The sequence below is a fragment of the Littorina saxatilis genome, linkage group LG2 (assembly GCF_037325665.1).
Source record: "Littorina saxatilis isolate snail1 linkage group LG2, US_GU_Lsax_2.0, whole genome shotgun sequence".
Taxonomy (NCBI): Eukaryota; Metazoa; Mollusca; class Gastropoda; order Littorinimorpha; family Littorinidae; genus Littorina; species Littorina saxatilis.
The window spans coordinates 32954200-32966652 of record NC_090246.1 but is presented as its reverse complement, the minus strand read 5'-3'; the positions used below and the strand labels follow the sequence as shown (position 1 = coordinate 32966652).

At 36.1% G+C, this 12453-nt stretch overlaps 1 protein-coding gene across 4 annotated transcripts in view; it reads left to right on the top strand.

Annotated features, from left to right (window-relative positions):
- Positions 1-9653, top strand: part of LOC138958794 (cytohesin-1-like) — an 81374-nt gene extending 71721 nt beyond the window's left edge. For 3 of the 4 annotated variants that reach the window (XM_070330085.1, XM_070330084.1, XM_070330087.1), the window contains one exon: positions 4093-9653. In XM_070330085.1, coding sequence (XP_070186186.1) covers positions 4093-4177 — 85 coding nt within the window. In that variant the 3' untranslated portion in view covers positions 4178-9653. The remainder of the gene's footprint in view (positions 1-4092) is intronic. The other variant, XR_011453512.1, reaches the window with a different exon arrangement.
- Positions 9654-12453: the final 2800 nt, after the last annotated feature.

The following is a 12453-nucleotide window of genomic DNA, read 5'->3' as shown; positions in this document are numbered from 1 at the left end:
ATGTTGTTTTATTTATTTATTTATTAAGGAGATTTCTATAGCGCATAACTAAAAGCACTATGCGCTTTACAATATCACTAGGTATAAGCACACGCAAACGTACCATAATGTTGCTTTTGCTTTCAGGCTTTTATTTTATGTCTTTATGTTTTTAACTCTGAATTTTAGATGAATAGGAACATTGGATACACGCACACGTATACTCACTCACTCACTCACTCACTCACTCACTCACTCACTCACTCACTCACTCACTCACTCACTCACTCACTCACTCACTCACTCACACACACACACACACACACACACACACACACACACACACACACACACACACACACACACACACACCTTACACACACACACACACACACACACACACACACACACACACATGCACACATACACTCTCTCTCTCTCTCTCTCTCTCTCTCTGTCTCTCTCTCTTAGTCTCTCTCTCTGTCTCTCTTTCTTAGTCTCTCTCTCTCTCTCTCTTTCCCAGAATATAAGAAACCAACAGGTCTTTGAAGGGTTGGCTTTTATAGATAGTGTGTGTAAAAGCCTGGATGTCTCTTTAAAGTGTGCTACTAAGGTCTGCATCAGCAGGGAGCTATCTCTAAAGTCAATTTTGATTCTGAGAGTAGACTGTTTAAATACGGCTCATAGAAAATGTACACATCTGTCAATGTTGTGTGTTGCTGTGTGTGTTTTTACACTTTGCCATGCACGTCATGTGGGGCGTTTAATTTGTATCAATATAGATCTACAAATCTCATTCAAATATTGTTGACCTGCAATGGACATAACACTTCACATGTACAACACCTCTTTGAAATTAGTCTTTTAGATAGGCATGTGTGTGTGCTGTTGAAATATGTGTTTAGGATGCGTATGAATATGTAATTTACACAACAAATACATTATAACATTCATGTTATATTTTGAAGTAATTCCTAAAAAAACCCACTAAAAATGCCTTATTCCCTTTTTCAAAAAGGAAAACGTGAGTACTTCAATACAAAACGGGTATATATACATGTATATCAATAAATAAGAACTGTTATTTACAATATTATTTCGTGATTAACAAGATTTAGGAGGTGTGTCATACTTATTAATAAAAACATGTATGCTCCTCTTAATCTGTAAAAATCAGAGTTGATGTGTCAGGGTTTATTTGGTTCTACTGCTGTTGTGCAATGCTTGTGTGTACGGCTCAATGCGCTTTTAAATAAATATAAAATTGAATGAACATAATACTCAACAGTCGTATGAACCCCCCCCCGCGGGTTAGGGGGTGTACATATTGGGACGAGAAAGAATTTACCCGATGCTCCCCAGCATTTGTAAGAGGCGACTAACGGATTCTGTTTCTCCTTTTACCCTTGTTAAGTGTTTCTTGTATAGAATATAGTCAATGTGTGTATAGATTTTTAAGTCAAGCAGTATGTAAGAAATGTTAAGTCCTTTGTACTGGAAACTTGCATTCTCCCAGTAAGGTAATACATTTTACTACGTTGCAAGCCCCTGGAGCAAATTTTTGATTAGTGCTTTTGTGAACAAGAAACAATTGACAAGTGGCTCTATCCCATCTCCCCCCTTTCCCTGTCGCGATATAACCTTCGTGGTTGAAAACGACGTTAAACAACAAATAAAGAAAGAAAGAAAGTCGTATGAACAATCTTAATCAAATACACATAATCTTTTCTTCATTTACATTGTCAAATAAACTATGCTATTTCATTAAACAATCACAACAACAATTTACTTCACAATTTTAAAGTGTCCCCTTTAATGTTAATTCTTGTTCAAACACAATATTCAAATCATACTTATTTCCATTTTTATATTTACTAATGGACATTTTGGCAATAAGAATTATGTGATTAATTTGTTTATTTTCAATTTGATTATTTTTGATAACTTTATAATCAAAAAGCACCCCGTCGCGATATAACCTTCGTGGTTGAAAACGACGTTAAACACCAAATAAAGAAAGAAAGAAAGAATCGAAAAGCACATCTTGTTCACTCAACATGTGTCTGCCTACATAAATAAACGTATTATTTTTTTACAATAAAAAAAAAGCTCAATAAAATCAATACTTCCAAAATAATTGCTCTTATAATTATCTCTATTCTGTTTACAAGATGCTCTACTTTTTCACAAATCTGTGCATAGGGAATACATTAATTACCTATCCATATAAATTATCTTTGACATATATACAATGCCAGCTTGAATCCAAGGTTTAACAAATAGCGTTGTACACAATGGCTGAATTTTTAGATAAACACTCATCTGTAATGGCTTTACGCTCGCTCACAACATGTTTTTTTGTTTTTTTCTAACCATATATACAATACATCTTTACAAAACTGTGAATGAATCAAATCAAATCAAATCAAATCCTTAACACCCACTGAACTTGTAAAGCACGCAAAATCTTTCCCTTATACGGTGAACAAAAAAGTCAGTATCATTTTCCATTTTTCACACCAATCACTGTATGTTTTAAATTTGTCCATGTCATCCAAAAGGACGCTTGACAATCATACATATTTATCATATTAATACCTCCCTTTGTGAAATCCCAACATAATACATTTCTCTCAACTTTGTTTGATTTACTTAAAGCAGAACTCGACTCATTTTCACATATCTTTCTCGAGAAATTGTTTATAATCTTCGGATATAACGGATGTTGCAACAAATGCTTCTGCTTTCCTTTTATCAGAAACTCCTTTCCGCTCAAACACAGTTTGTTTTTTTTTGTGTGCAAAATTTCGTTTTTCTGGCTAATGTTACCCCTTCATTGGTTACTAATGTTTTAATATTTCTTTATTACATGGATTAACTGACAACATCTTTTTTATTTCGTTTAATCTGTTCTGTAACATATAATATGAACAAATCGACAGCTGTTTTTATATTTAGTCAAGTTTTGACTAAATGTTTTAACATAGAGGGGGAATCGAGACGAGGGTCGTGGTGTGTGTGTCTGTGCGTGTGTGTGTGTGTAGAGCGATTCAGAGTAAACTACTGGACCGATCTTTATGAAATTTTACATGAGAGTTCCTGGGAATGATATCCCCGGACGTTTTTTTCATTTTTTCGATAAATACTTTTGATGACGTCATATCCGGCTTTTTGTAAAAGTTGAGGCGGCACTGTCACACCCTCATTTTTCAATCAAATTGATTGAAATTTTTGTAAAGCAATCTTCGACGAAGGCCGGACTTCGGTATTGCATTTCAGCTTGGTGGCTTAAAAATCAATTAATGACTTTAGTCATTAAAAATCTGAAAATTGTAATTAAAATGGTTTTTTTATAAAACGATCCAAATTTACGTTCATCTTATTCTTCATCATTTTCTGATTCCAAAAACATATAAATATGTTATATTTGGATTAAAAGCTCTGAAAATTAAAAATATAAAATTATGATCAAAATTAAATTTCTGAAATGATTTAAAAACACTTTCATCTTATTCCTTGTCGGTTCCTGATTCCAAAAACATATAGATATGATATGTTTGGATTAAAAACACGCTCAGAAAGTTAAAACGAAGAGAGGTACAGAAAAGTGTGCTGTGCAGCACAGCGAAAACGCTACCGCGCTGCACAGGCTCGTCAGTTTCACTCCGTTTTGCACAAGCGGCGGACTACGGTCATTGTGAAAAAATGCAGTGCGTTCAGTTTCATTCTGTGAGTTCCACAGCTTGACTAAATGTAGTAATTTTGCCTTACGCGACTTGTTTCTTTTTACAATAATGGAACTTCACACAGGTCCCACTTCACACTTGGGTCTGAGTCACCATTTTGATTTTAATATTCATCTATGAAACTGTTTATTACATCAACAAAACTTTGATTACTCAAGAAACTGATTGTTAAAATGTCAATATGATGGACCACGCTCAGTGTTATGTGTTGACATGTTCACATCTTTCTGTATCAAGTGCTCAATTATTTCTGATTTTGTTTTAAATCAATTTTAATATTGAACATACTTCTTAAAGGTGTCACACGCACGTTGGCTTATATTAGGTGTTGAATTTTTCTTAAATTTTGCATTGTATTTGTTCACAGGCTTAGCATCAACGACAACCCCTTCTATGATATGTTGGCTGCCCGTCGCAGGAACGCTACAGGAAGTTCCACTCGAGGAAACTAAACTGGTCACCACTGAATTGGCAGGAAGAGGCACAGCCCAGAATAGTCACAAGGAGGCAGGATGACTTCTGGAGACAAAATCAGTGTGGTCCAGAAATTCTAAGCTCTGAGGATGCAGCTGCATTTCTACGAAGTGTGATTTTGAGTTTTATTTCAGTGCAGGTTGAAGAGCCTTTCAGGGAGGAGAAGTTTTTCCCTGTCAAGAAACATTTGGAGCTGATGGATTTCTAAAAAGTAAAAGTGAATGTGAAAGTGCTAGAAAGTAATAGACAGAAGTACTCAAAAGGGCTTGTGAATGCGAAAGTAATGAGAAGTAATATTGAATGCACAACTATGTTTCTCAGATCCAAGTGTTTCTGTTCAGTGCAGTGTTGTTGCCATTGAGAAGCAACAACAACAAAATGTTGTTTCCCCTGCGATGGACCAGGATTTTTTTTTTCATAATGCAAATCAGGTGTCGAACAGAGTACCGGGTATGAAAAAGACGCGAGTCTTCTTTGTCTTTGAATCGGCACCAGTCAGACTTCTTGTTTTATTCCTCTTCAAGTTATACATCTCTGGTGACCTCTGTGCCCAAACAGATTGTATTACTAGTTTAAATCTAATTCCTTATTTAAGTGTTATGTGGCCTTGTGCCCTTTCCTTTCTGTGCTGTGATCACGCATAAAGAGGAAAATGGTTACCGAACAGAGGGAAAGGCAGTTTAGACCGGCACGGTTGGCCTAGTGGTAAGGCGTCCGCCCCGTGATCGGGAGGTCGTGGGTTCGAACCCCGGCCGGGTCATACCTAAGACTTTAAAATTGGCAATCTAGTGGCTGCTCCGCCTGGTGTCTGGCTTTATGGGGTTAGTGCTAGGCCTGTTTGGTCCGGTGTCAGAATAATGTGACTGGGTGAGACATGAAGCCTGTGCTGCGACTTCTGTCTTGTGTGTGGCGCACGTTATATGTCAAAGCAGCACCGCCCTGATATGGCCCTTCGTGGTCGGCTGGGCGTTAAGCAAACAAACAAACAAAAAAAAAGGCAGTTTAGTATGAAATATTTGATGTCTTGGCTATCCCACAACCTTACAGTAACATTACAGAAACGGATCCTTTGCCGGCCTTGCAAAAATGTTAATGAATTTTAATGGCTGTTTTTCTGTTTTATATTGTTTGTTTGTTTGTTGTTTTGTTTTTAATGTACATACACAGATCATTTTGTACTATGAATGAAAAAACCCAGAGGAGTTACCAAATTGAATTCTCTGAGGATTTTAACTCTGAGTAAAATTGTCTCAGGTTACAAGATGTTTTTTGTTTTTTTGAAAAAAAAGTTTCATTTGTGTTAGGATTTTCATTTGAGCAATGTAATTTTGTGAATGTTTGACTGTGAAAAACTCAAGTATGATAATATATGACTATGAGACATTGCACTCCAAAAAAAAGAAGAAAAATAATATTACACATATGAATACATGTACTTAGATGGTAAATTGATAAATAAATGAATGAAGAAATAAACAGATTTCTGAAGAGTTTACACAGTAACCTGCACATCCAGAGCTGTGCACAGACATGTGTATGACATTTGACACGTAATGGGCGAATGGTGTCTGTTGAACGATATCGCCGAAATAGTGTTGGGTGGTTGGGTACTGTGTCAGTTTGAGGGAGAATGCAGATTACATTTACTGCATTTCTACACATTCGTGTCAAAATATGTCATTCTGATCATTGTATGCCTTTTATTAAACCATGTATTTATATTAATTTAGATTGTAACAAGAAACCATGGAATTGTGTTTGTATTAATTGTGTTCTACCTCTTCTTAATTGTTAAACTTATGGGCCTGGGTAGCGGCTAAGTATGCGTCTGTGTGAGAGTAACATTACATGGGACTAATGTAATGCAGTTGCTGATTTTTGTGTTATACCCTTATGCACCACTGTGTGCGTGTTACAAGGGAGAACACTTGCGGTTCAGTGTTGTTTCCAGACACTCCCCCGAAATCGGCGTATGCTGCCTGAATGGCGGGGTAAAAACGGTCATACACGTAAAAACCCACTTCTGCAAAAAACCTGAGTGACCATGGAAGTTTCAGCCCATGAACGAAGAAGAAGAAGAAGAAGTTTCCAGACACAGAAAACAATGGACCTGAATTCAAAATATATATCGTCCAAAATGTCCTAGCTGCAGAAAAATTGCTGTTACAAAAGATATCCCGTTTGTCAAAACTATCGGACATTCGACTAGCCTGGGGTCAGAACAATGCGTCAGATAAAGAAATTATGCATAAATGACTGAAGATCGAGGCCTGGGAACAGCACTGACTGTTCAAATGTTTTTCCTGCTAGTGAACATTATTCTTCATTTGTAGTTAATGTGAAAAAAAGTTGTTGTAGTGTATTTATTAAACGTTCCCTAAATTAACCTTTCTTGTATTTTGATTTTGGAAAATCAGTGAATCTATCTGTTTCAGATTTCTTTTTTATAATGAAATAAATATCGTAGTCCAGGGTGTTTATTTATTTATTTTTATTTTTATTTTTATTTGTACTTTTTTTGGCAGGGGGTGGTTGGTATGTAGTTATATTCTGTATTTCATTTATCTATGGGGTTCTACTATTTATGAACTTTGCTTTTCATTTGGTGTATGAGACATTGCAACATTCTCAAAGAATACATGTTTCTTCATGAATTGTTAATTCTTGGTTTTGTCTCGCTTTTGATACTTTTGTAGCCACTGACACTGTACTTGCTGGGTTTTTTCTCCTTTTTTAAAATTTTTCACATTTTGAAATCAAGTTGTGGAGTGAATTTTAGTCATTTCTTTATTGAATCCGAAAAAAAGTGGTGTGTACGTGATCAGTTTGTGCTTCAATTTAAACTGGTTTTGTTTTGCTCATTTGTAAAAAGATAATATGGGTGTAAATGTTGGCCTGAGTGTATGAATCTGCAAGAGGAGATTTGCATGATAGATGCAGCCCTTACTTAAAAAAAAAAATGGGGTGTTGATTTGTAAAAGTGTGAACACAGAAGTGGTTGTCAACTACGCAGAAACAAATTATTAGTGGCTATGGCCGCTAACCAGCACGATTCAAGTGTGTGAAGGAATAAATGCAAATGCAGCGTATGTGGATTTACCGTATTTGACGGATTACGCACCGTTTTATAAGGCGCGCCCCCAACTTTTTAAAAAAAAATTGGGACGAGCCACGTATAGGCCGCGTCACTATATTAGCCGCCGTCGAAAAATATATAATCAGATCGTGTCAATCAATCAAAACAACCAGGCAAACGAAAGTACGGTATTTGGCGAAATCGGCTCCGAGAATAAACAAGTGAAACAAAGAAGAAAAGTTAAAAAGTTTGAAGAAAAATATCGCACACACACACAATTTGAAACCAACACACACATGCAGTCCCGCCCGGAATAAGCTTTTTTTGGATGATTTACGACTTTTGCGCACATTTCGAGCAGACGAAAACACAACATGGCGGCTCTCGCTCCTCCAACTATCGCGAGACACAAAAAAACGAAATCTCGCGCGCGCGAGATCCTGATACATCCGGTGTTTTTCTGTACGCTATCTTGTCACGACGACTTGTTGACAAACGAAGATTCGCGAAAGAAAGAAAAGCGCCGAGTCTTGAGTAGAGAGCTAATAAAGTACCGGTAATCGCTAATCGAGCGAAATGAAAATCCGCGGGGACTTCCATTAGGTGAATGCTATTCAAGTTTAGGTAACGTTTTAGCTGCATCTGTTTATAAGCCGCAATGCGATTTTTTTTTAAGGTCGCGGCTTGTAGTCCGTCAAATACGGTACCTGAAAAATGACCGTTTTCTGTCTAAATTGTTGGATGAGAGAGAGAGAGAGAGAGAGCATTTGTGAGTGTGTGTGTGTGTACATATGTGTAAAAGTACAATGACTCTCCTGTTAATACTCAAAGAAACTGACCATTTTAAAACAAAAATCATTTGATGTGTTTGGCTAGTTGTTTTTTTTTACTCTTTTGATATTGGAGTTTCTTGGCTTAGCTTTGTCTATGTGGAACAAACGGAGTTTTGATTATACTGTCAGTTTTTGCTTGATATTTTAACAAATTAGGCAGCTGAGATCAGTTTAACCAGATTTCTATGAGTAATGTGGATTCCAGAATTTGTGGAATTTAAAGACAGGACATTTCTCTATCTAAACCGTGCCTAAAATTTCAAAGGAAAGATTTACAGAATATGGGGGGGGGGGGGGGTGTGTGTGTGTGTGTCTTTTTATTTCAAACTTAAAGGGGATTTCACAGTATACACAAGAAAACCTGTGACTTTTCTATACAAGTCGCGTAAGGCGAAATTACTACATTTAGTCAAGCTGTGGAACTCACAGGATGAAACTGAACGCACTGCATTTTTTCACAATGACTGAAGTCCGCAGCTAGTGCAAAAGGCAGTGAAAGTGACGAGCCTGTTTAGCGCGGTTGCGCTGTGGTGCATAGCACGCTTTACTGTACCTCTCTTCGTTTTAACTTTCTGAGCGTGTTTTTAATCCAAACATATCATATCTATATGTTTTTGGAATCAGGAACCGACAAGGAATAAGATGAAATTGTTTTTAAAACGATTTCGGAAATTTAATTTTAATCATAATTTTTATATTTTTAATTTTCAGAGCTTGTTTTTAATCCGAATATAACATACTTATATGTTTTTGGAATCAGAACATGATAAAGAATAAAATAAAAGTAATTTTGGATCGTTTTATAAAAAAATAATTTTAATTACAATTTTCAGATTTTTAATGACCAAAGTCATTAATTAATTTTTAAGCCTCCATGCTGAAATGCAATACCGAAGTCTGGCCTTCGTCGAAGATTGCTTGGCCAAAATTTCAATCAATTTGATTGAAAAATGAAGGTGTGACAGTGCCACCTCAACTTTTACAAAAAGCCGCATATGACGTCATAAAAGACATTTATCGAAAAAAAGAAAAAAACGTCTGGGGATATCATACCCAGGAACTCTCATGTAAAATTTCATAAAGATCGGTCCAGTAGTTTACTCTGAATCGCTCTACACACGCACAGACACACACACACACACACACACACACACACACACACACACACACATACATAGTGACATACACCACGACCCTCGTCTCGATTCCCCCGCTATGTTAAAACATTTAGTCAAAACTTGACTAAATGTAAAAAGTGGCTGTTCAAGTTGCAGGGAAATCCTTGTAGTCTAATTCTCACAGACGACATTGGGAATGTGACATTTTTCCCATTTCTTTTGTTACCCTTGCATTGTATAAAGGTTTATTAGGCGTTTGTAGCCTTGATTTAATCAAGTCCTGTTATGTGTTTGACATCACCCTGTATTTATTCCTGTTGGACTTGCTCTTTGTTGTGTCTTTTTCTTTTTCTTTTTTCTCTCTTGCCAGCGAGGTTGAATTTATTGAGAACAATTATTGCATTGCACTCAGTGTCAAGTACAAGAACTTTTTTTCCAGGGTATGTTTTCTTTCTTTCGTACTCTGTCCTCCAAAGTGAAATAAAACCTGTATTGCATTCAGTATGAATCATGATAAATTATATTTTTTGCTTCAGGGTGTGTTAGAAAAAGCGGTGGGGGATATAGGGGGATATATATATATAAAAAAAAAGGGTGAATTCATACCAGCATGTTAATATTCTGCACTTTGTAAAAAAAAAAAATATTGTATTCTGTGTCTTTCGTGTTGTACATTTATGTAGCTCATAACTAACAAAGACTCGGCAGAGATAACTTCACTGTACATAGAAAAGTCGCCAGAAAACATGTAATCTGCTTTGCATAAACCGTATAATGAGATGTACATGTATAAAATAAACACTATTTTATAAACGGTGGAAACATTATAGATTTCAGATTGGCTATTCCTGTACATGTGTCCATTTTTGTATATAAACTAGTCATAATCAGTTCATGGAATGTATGAATTTTATACCTTTTGTGCAATGGAGTGGTTGGTGTGTGTGTGTGTGTGTAAATGTGTTCTTTGTGTTCGTGTTTAAAAGTGAAAGTGTAGAATGGTGTGTATCTGCTTGGTCTCATCCTTTGTAAATAGTATCAGTTCTTACTTCGCACATTTCTTTCTTTCAGAATTGTCACATGGAATAATTTGCAGTGGATTTATGTGTCTAAATAATGCTTATAAATTATGACTCAAAGAAGAATCAATTAACTAAAGATAAACCTAACAGTGACGTTGAACAATGGGGAAAATGGAGCAGATTAGGTTTTTCCATAACTTATAAGTTGAATCAATCAGCTGGAAGATAAGGAGGATAAGAAATTAAAATTAATAGTCCTGTGATGTTACCAACATGGCAGTTCAGGCAGCTTTCTCACTGGGGAAAGTGAGCTGCCATACTTACGGAACTACCCTTTTTTTTTCTCTTTTTCTGCATGCGTGTATTCGTGTTTCCAAGCCCTGAGACTTTCGCTGTGATTTACTTGGGTTCTAAATATCGTGCGCACAGGGGTGTTTAGACACTGAGGAGAGTCTGCACAAAGTTGACTCACTTGGACAAAAATTCCTTGCTAAATGTGGGGATCAATCCCACGCCGATAGCGACAACTGGGTTTTAAGCCAGCGCCGCTACCGACTGAGCTATTTCCCCTGGTCAGGCGTGACTGAAGAAGTAAGAAATGATGAAGGAAGATGTGGCATGTGATTTATTTTTTAGATTGGCTGATTCTGAAATAGAGTGTGGGTCAATATTACAACTTGATTTCGACAGTGTTGCTTTTAAATTCAGTAGTGTTATTTGTAATATTTTAAATTTGATGGAAATGTTGAGGAGTTTGTATAATTTGAAGAAATCATTGCAGAAGAGCTATGTACCAATTTCACTGCTTAATTACACTTGACTTGTGTACATAATGATAAAATATTTTTTATTTTTATACTTTGGCCACTGTGTGAAATTGGTGAAAATAATATGTACTTTGACCAAAGAAACTTTGTTCATTTTTCAAAAAACAAAAAAAAGGAAAAAAAAAAAGCATTCAACATTATCTTTCAGGCTTTGCAAGGCAGTAATACTATATTTAAATTCTTCCCATCCATGCAAATCTTGACCCTGAAACCTTGAGCAACTAAGGGAATTAACTGCTGTTGATTGTTGCATTACGTTGATATAGCTTTTTGTCAGAAAAAAAAATTAGCAATGAAATTCAGACTCTGTTTAAGAGGTGTTTGAGTGCTTTTTGTTTGTGTTATCCATGTCATTTGTCTTTTTCTTGCTTTGGCTCAGATTCTTTTAGTAAAAGTCAGTTTTGACTTTTGTGTCCTTGATTTGGTTGCGAATGAGAACATTTTGAATAAGAAATGACATTTTTTTTATTGTTGCTGTCTCTGATATTTTAATGATGGAACTACATAAGATTTTGTGCAGTGTACCAAGTAAAGATATATTGTAATATTTTTGGGGAAGTCTGTTTTATTATTTTTTTCCAGCAGTTTTATTGGTATTGAAGTACTTGCAGATATTCCATCGATAGTCTGCATCTTTTCATATTTGTTCTCACTCTGCAGAACACCTTTAACAAGGGCATACAAAATGCAGCCACAGTTCTGAGTGCCAATAGTTTAGGCTCTTAATTTACCTAGATATCTACTTAGCATTATGCATGAGCTTGAAATAAACTGTGAGAATTGGTCTCTTCAGCTCTGCTCCGAGATATTGTACGATCTAGGCTTTTCTATACAATACCTAAACCACAATCTTGGCACCTTTGATGTTTAAAATTGAGCAATTCAGCGGTTTCATTGCTAGTGTTTAGCAAATGTTTTGCTGTTGATTAGAAGCAGTTTGAGGAACACATGCTTGTACATGTCAAGTTTCAGTCGCCGATTCTCACAAGTGATATCAGCCTTTCTTTCAGATACATTTGCCTTGTTGTGTGAATAGTGGTTTTTATGTGTGATTGTGCAAGATGATTCTTTTGTGTAACAGTATTTTCATTAAACTTCCACAAAACTTCTGTCCCTGTGTTTGTATCCCGTGCGCTGCATGTCTGGTGTGATTACTAGGTCAGTTTAATTATATGGTAAACAAAAGTTTGTCATTATGTAAACTACACAGAGAAATACTAAGAAACACAACCACACACGCCCTCCTGGATACTCTAATGCATAAAATGACTGCTGCAGTTACACCCCTTCTCATTCAGTGTCAGTAAAACCCCTTGATACTAGAGGAATGTACCAGATTCAAGTCTGCCTGCAATGACGCCCAAGAATGACAGAGCAT